General features: G+C 38.5%; 1 protein-coding gene and 1 long non-coding RNA gene across 4 annotated transcripts in view; one reads left to right on the top strand and one right to left on the bottom strand.

The window, feature by feature from the left end:
• The window catches only part of LOC119296286, a 6,110-nt gene extending 556 nt beyond the window's left edge, over positions 1-5,554 (top strand). The window contains exons 2-5 of the long non-coding RNA XR_005145064.1: positions 2,803-2,905; positions 2,992-3,074; positions 3,182-3,301; positions 3,772-5,554. This is a non-coding gene — a long non-coding RNA (uncharacterized LOC119296286). The remainder of the gene's footprint in view (positions 1-2,802; positions 2,906-2,991; positions 3,075-3,181; positions 3,302-3,771) is intronic.
• Positions 434-3,184, bottom strand: LOC119296285 (myb-related protein 2-like). 3 transcript variants are annotated; one of them, XM_037574685.1, is made up of 7 exons: positions 2,983-3,184; positions 2,673-2,886; positions 2,515-2,591; positions 2,342-2,399; positions 2,183-2,270; positions 2,048-2,117; positions 434-1,342 (listed from the first exon to the last, which is right to left on the bottom strand). In XM_037574685.1, exons 2-7 carry the CDS (start codon positions 2,884-2,886, stop codon positions 782-784), a joined length of 1,068 nt encoding a protein of 355 aa, XP_037430582.1. In that variant the 5' UTR covers positions 2,983-3,184; the 3' UTR covers positions 434-781. The 3 variants fall into 3 exon arrangements, with proteins under 3 accessions (XP_037430582.1, XP_037430581.1, XP_037430580.1); XM_037574684.1 differs by lacking the exon at positions 2,983-3,184 and having other exon boundaries at positions 2,183-2,267; positions 2,673-2,904; XM_037574683.1 differs by lacking the exon at positions 2,983-3,184 and having other exon boundaries at positions 2,673-2,904.
• Positions 5,555-7,183: the final 1,629 nt, after the last annotated feature.

The raw sequence follows: 7,183 nt of genomic DNA on the forward strand, positions 1-7,183 counted from the left end.
CTCTCCTTACGCGTATGAAGCATTGCGATTTGTTGGGCTATTCATGGATTCCGTGACTCGTGGAAGCAACTGGAGCCGTTGTTTCAGCGACTGTGGCTTGGATTTGTGCGTCGCCGGTTGCCACTAGCTCGTAGCCGCCGCAAACGATTATTCGTGATAGCAAATAGATGATCAAGTCCCTCGCAGTATTTTACTGATCAAGACTGGACCGGCGCACGGATGGTGTAGCCGTGTAGGGATTTAACCTTTTTTTCCTTATATATGTATGGGTTGTAGTCTTGCAGATCCATTAGATGTGAGCAGGGTCAGGCAATGGCACATTATTTATTACTTGTATCATTTTAGGTAAAGTAGGAGAGGATTTCTCCGGTCTATTGATGGCTTGACGCGCATACAGCCTTTGCATGACGTATTGCCGATGGGAGAAAAAATAGGCAAAAGATAAGTTCCTTAATTAGCATCACCAATCCAATGCAAATCATCATGGGCATGGGGTTGCAACAAAATTCGTGGTATTTCTATGGTACAGAATCACAGCAAAGCATATAATAAAGGAGAACGAACATAGTTCTCGAATACTTTCTCTGGAATCTACATGGCCTACTTATGTGGCTTGCAAGAAGCATCTTATTGTCAATTTCCATCACTTATTTCGGTGAACTGCGATGGCTGACAGCAAAGATTTTCCAGGTCTTCCAGTGGGATGCATGTCAATGGAAGAACCATTATGTTTCACATAACCTCACTACTATGAAATTGGCACTCTTGTCTTGTGTGTTTCCTAGCTCCAGCTGAACCCATTTAAATCGAATTTCTCGCTATTCTGGGTTCCATTATTTGTGTCATTCATGTTTAAATCCAATTTCGTTGCCTGGTATGTCATACTCAAGCTGTCTCTCCTCTCGTGTCCTTCATGGTGGTTTGGAGGCCTTCTGCTTAGCTTGTTGAGAAACAAATCCTCGTGTCCTCTTTCTTGCATTTGCAGATCGAATGCCATGCCTCCAATCTCCTTTCCTTTTTGAGCAGAAAGGCTCATTGACAGGATATCTTGATCCTTTTGTGAGCCCTCGCATGCAGTTAAGCAGCTGTCAACTGATCCATCACCAAGCTGCATGGTGTGCCTTCGTAGCATCTGTGATCCTTCAATCTCCTCAAAGCTTGTAAAAGCATTATGGAAGCATTCTGTTGATACTTTTGAGACCAATTCTGATAGTTGCATCTTTGCAGTTTCTAGACCACCCGAGCCTGTATTCTGCTTTGCAAGTGTCTCGTGTGCCTTCTCCAACACTGATTGTAGGTACTTCCCTTGTGCTTCAATCCGGAGTTGCAGGTGTCTTTGCACCTGTTGAAGGGTATCATTAATTCGTTACGCATTAGATACCAGACCATCACTATTTTAGCAATACACCATTTATTTCTTCCCTTCAGGAGAATTAAAGCTGTGGTGAACTTCTACCTTATATAAGCATTATTTTACATAGAAAGACCATGTTCACGCAGTGCAAAGGAGCACAGCTCCAATATTTTCACACCGGAATATACAGAAAGTGTTGCCTTAAGGATTTACAGTTAATCACAATTTTTCTGATTTTCCTTGCATGCTCTTTCATTACTCTACATATCAAGAAGAAAATATCGGTATTTAAAAAAATGATATTAGCACAACCTTTGAAGTTTACTTCTAATAAAATACTAAAATACCAAATGATGGTTAAGATAAGTTGGTCTGAGGCTCAAAAAAAGAAAGATAAGTTGGTCTTGCTTGATGGTGCTTTTTGCTTCCATCGTCCATAATTTTCTGTTGAATTTTCTGTATGTAGTTGTATATACCCGTGGTGCTCTTGTAGCTATTTTTTTCCTGTTTCTAGTGTATAGTCTCTAGATAATATATATATGCATCCTACATTTATTGGATGGTCAGCCATAATGGACTTATAGTACTAGCAAGAAGTAATCCATTAAGTGCATTAGTCAGGTATAGCTCATATTTATGCAGAGGGAAGTGACTCTTGTAAGTAATATAGTTTATATTATGCTGCTTTTGAACCTCCAGTTGTTCATGTAGCCGTCGCTGTACTTCAATTTGCATCTGTAGGGCTTCACCTATGTGCATTGATCTGATAAGATAGCAAGTTGTTACCTTCTGTAAACACGCACAAGAATAGATTCATTTATGTCTTACTTGTTTGTCTGCGTATTAAGGTGGTGGCCGACTGGCGATCCATTTCCTTCAGATTGTTTCTCTGTTGCTATGGTGCATCCTACGGCTGCTGAATGAAAAAAAAAAGTTGTCAACATCAAGCTTAATGATAGGCTCATAACATGATTGCGCTATACTTACCAGTTCTTGAATTTCCGACATTGGCTTGAACATGGAGATTTTTGCTTAGTCTGTATTTCTAGGTGAAAGACAAAACAATTTAGTATCTTGCTTGAAGAAATGCATGCAGAAAATTATGATATACTTTTCTGTAAAAAAGAAGAGAAAACACTGTAATAAAATGCTATGGATACCTGGAGATGGCTCTTAAGATGATATAATGTTAGTCCAGGGACACCCATGAGCCTCATAATGGTTTTTGGGGTGGCTTCTGCCGGAAATTGAAGTGTTTAGATGTTAGCATCATTACAGTTGTTGCTTCTGTGGCAAAACTGTTTCAATGCATACTTACTGTCTGGTCCGCCGAGTTGATTTACTGCCTCCACGAAACGATCATGTAGCTCAGGGGTCCATTTTAACCTGGGCTTAGCATCAGTTGAGAGTATAAGCCCTGACTCTCCTGGAATAATTCCTCCTTGCAGAAGTAAGTGCCTCTCTGAAGGGAAAGTCTGCCTAGAAGCTAAGAGCTGGTTGTGGCTCTGGAGCTGTTGTTGATGATGATACATCTGCATGAACATATTGCAGGTTTGGATAGATAGCAATATATTGAGCAAAACTAAACTTCACATGCATGACACTTGACACATCTCATAGACTTGTACCTCTTTCAGTTCCTGTTAGTGGTGATGTATGCTTGTGACTGCACAATCCTTGTAGGAACTGTCTGTTGCAGCTGTATGAGCTCTCTATTCTGGTAATCAGGGGTTCATCAAACCTTGAAGTTCTATTTGCTGAGAGTGAGATGACCTATGCTCTAAACAAGTACGCCTCTACGACTACTCATATCAAGATCTTATGCAGGTACCACCAGTCTTATAAAGCAGGCAACTGAGGAAAGAATTTCGAATCGATGGAAGAAACACTTGAGCCTGACCCAATCTTCACAGCAACTGAAAAGAGATATTATCCTTATTCCTTTAGGTACCTGTGGACCCTATGCGCACAAATATTTTTATTTGTCAATTCCCAGAACACACCAGCATTCTCATTCTGCACTATCAAATATGGTTTATATTGCTTTCACTTGGCACACATGAAAGGGGAGGAAACTAGAGGCGGTCATGTTATTTATCAGCCTTATAGGAAAAGGAGGGAGCCTTGTTCTCTGGACAACTTTTAGGCGGTGGCTGTAGTTTTGTCTTTACATGATTCCTGGATTACCTCTTGCTTGCTTAGAACTAATTCCACTGTCCACTGCACTTACACTGTGGGCATCTGTACTTGGTCAGCATTGGTTAATGGTTATGATTCTGCATTTTCATAATCACATATGGTATTGCTTTATGTATTTTCAGCATACTCAAACATGATATACAGTTTATTACGGCATATATTTATTGGTTCATATGAGAACGGGGTTGCTAAATTTCTTATTGACTGAATGCATCTAGAAGAAGAATTGGATGAAGTTTTGCCTGCAAATAAAGCGAAGAAGGAACTCATTCTATTACAGATGCCTTTCTTGGGACTGCACAAAAGCAAAGTATGGAATAAGCATATGGTTCCCTTTTGTCTCCTCTGGTAAGTTTTTTACTTGTTCAGCTATCAGGAAAAATTAAAGTGGATAGGCGAATCTGATCAGATGTGCATGTTTGTGAAGCGGTATTCTGAATTTGATTGCTAGTTCATAAGGCACATAAAGTAAGCTTGAAATTTACGATTTAGCTTCTTGATTTCAGTGCTCTATGTTGCCTTTCCTTCACATACGTCCTTGTACAGCTGACTGTTTTCTTACAGTCTCACTTCCATCATTTGTTTTCTCCATGCTTTGATAGAAAATGCATCAAGTTCAGTTATAGATAGGTTCAACTGGCATAAAGTAAAAGTTGTGCAGAATACTCTTCTGTAATTTGGGAACAAAGTTCTCATTATGGAGAGAGTAGTCGGCACAGTTCAATAATAATAATTTAAGTTCACTCTAATTGGTGAGATTTTAATATAACATGTGGTCATCTGACCCTTTCGTTTGCTCTGCAATCAAGTTGATGTTCAAGCTATTCTGCAAATCACAGATGCAGGATGCCCCCTCTTGTTTTTGGTGGAAAAATTGACGGGAAATTTACAAAATTGTTCATGTATAGTAAATCAAGTAGAATCAACTGTAATTTTGATACTGCGCGACCGTGTGCATAGGAAAAGTTTGACAAGCTTATTCTTTTAAAGGTAACTAATAGGAGTGGTCCAATCCAAGATAACATCCCTTGTTGTTCTTTATAGCTTGCTATTTGTATATTTGGGTTGCTGTTATCTGGATCAACCAGTCTTCTCCAGAGTTGTTTAGGGAATCCATGTGCTTACCAATTATAAGTCCTTTCTGTTCACTTATATATTGAGGGATGCAAATGGTACCCACCCACGATATGATATATGTACCTTGGCTCCGGTTCAACTGCGGCATGCTGGTGCTTATCTGTTTCTCCAAGTCGCTGCTAGATTCGTCGAGCATCAGCTGGGCATGGTGAGCAATGATGGCCGGTCATGAGGAGCATAAACTAAAACTGCTGTGCACTTCATGGAATGAACACTTTGTGGCCATAGCTTTATCTTTCGTGCTGAATCCGGTGAAAGCGGGTGTGGAGGAGAACTTTATCTTTGCGCACATTACATTCAGTTGTTGCTTGTTAAGTAAGTGCTTGGAATCGTATGCTTTCTCTTTCTTTCTCCCTCCCTGAGCTCCCGGGAGAAGGAATAAGGGAAGGAGCTGGAGGAATCGGGGCGCTTTTTGTTTTTGGTAAAGAAAGATGTGAAGGAATATAACGCCTATCTCCAGGACACCTCTTGTGTGTGGACTGTGGAGTGGTTCTTTTTGTTCTACGGCGTCGCAGGCCTGGGCTGCAGGGCGAGTGTGCGAGACCAAGGGAGCAACACCAGGCAACACGTGTGGATTGTTCCGTAGGTGGTATCTTGAGAGTTCAGAGCTCAGTCCATATATACTACAGTAGTATTAAACTTTCATCTTGGCTGCATGGAGAAAGTGAAGCTGAACACGAACATCAGGGACGGAGATGGATAACCATTGTATATAGTCGAGCTGGTCTCTTTTGATATCGAATCTGAAGCCTGTTAAGATGCTTCTTTTCTTTAGAACCAAGAGCTTTTACAACTGTATATTATTACAAGCGCTTACAGTCCTGCTCAGTGCACTCAACTCTGAACTATAAAACCCCAGGTGATGTTCCGGTTTTGTGCACGTGAAGTTGCAGATGCCAAGGTGACAAAACTGTATTTCGGTCATGGACTCCTCCTCAGCAGGCTGCTTTCTCTTTACATGTAGAGTGAAAGCAGGGGTTGGCTGGTGTGACGATCGCCTAAAAATAAATTGAGGCAAACTCGCGAAGCTTTTATTAACCAGTCATAATGTTTATATGGATGAAAAAGAGATTGCCGGGTTGGGCTAACCAAACATGACGCCCCTAATGAAAGTGCATGCTTTGTGAGGTTGTGAGCTTCGACATTTGAACTCCTAAACTCATGAATAAAATTACAGGAAATAAATACCCTAGAAAAATATATAATTTCAATTTTTTGAGGGGCACAATATATGATTTCATGGATGCTGTGATGTGCGCATAGAATCTGATAAACGCATAAATGAACTGGACATCAAACAGAGAGTCGCACAACTTACGTTGATAGGCTGGACACCCACCTACGGCCTGCCTGGCCTCACCTCAGGCGCCGGGTCGTGGGCCAGCCCAGTAGTATAGCATGGTTTTTTTAATCTTATAGCAGGTTTTTTTAATTTCTCAAAAAAGGTTTTTTTTCTTCTGTTTCCATTTTTTTGCATGGTTTTCTTTGCCTTTCAATTTTTCATCATTTTACTTTGATTTTCTTGGTTTTCCTTTGTTTATTCACCGAATTTCCCTGTCTTTCTTAGGTTTTTCTGTTTAACATCGCTTCTTCACCGTTTTTCGTGGTTTTCTTGCTTGTGCTTCGTTTCTTCACCGGTTTTCCTTGGTTTTCTTTGTTGTTTATGTTTTTCTTTGTTTCTTCATCAGCTATCTTTAGTTTGTTGGCGTTTCTTCACCAGTTTCTATGGTGTTTTATTTCTTTTCTTTTTTTCTTTTTTTATGCATGTCTATTTTTACACAATCTACATTTTTAGTGTACATGTGAAATATTTTTTCGATGCACATTGACCATTTATTAAGCACACGGTGAACATTTTGTAAGTATATATTTGGACATTTTTTTCGAATAAATGTTAAACCTTTTGCCAAATACATGTTAAACATTTGTAATGGCCATAAAGATATTTCAAAACTACGTGAACATTTTTTTCCTTTCTTGTTTTTTTCCTTTTTAACAAATATCTACATTTTTTGTATGCATTAGGAATATTTTTATTGACGTTTAATATTGTTCAAATACATGATTAAAAGTTTTTTTCAAGTACATATTTTTTGGTGTCTATTTTTGCATACACATTGTACATTTTTTGTATACATATTAAACATTTTTTATACAGATCTAACATTTTTAAAATATATGATTAACACTGTTTCAAACACTTGCTTTTAATATATTTTAACATTTATAAAATACATGGTGAAATATTTTTTCAATGATATGAAACATTTTTTTAACCTTCGGGAACCTTTTTGTAGATTGTATGGATATTTTTTAAAATGTCATGAACATATTCTTGAAATGTGTGAGCATTTTTTTAAATGTAACGTACATTTTTATTAAATGGTACACAATATTTTTGGAATTACACAAATACTTTTTACATTGTATAATTTTTTTAAAAAAAATTCACATAATTTTTACGCGTGACCATATTTTAAATGTCACAAACAT

This window comes from Triticum dicoccoides, chromosome 4B (genome assembly GCF_002162155.2).
Source record: "Triticum dicoccoides isolate Atlit2015 ecotype Zavitan chromosome 4B, WEW_v2.0, whole genome shotgun sequence".
NCBI classification, from domain to species: Eukaryota; Viridiplantae; Streptophyta; class Magnoliopsida; order Poales; family Poaceae; genus Triticum; species Triticum dicoccoides.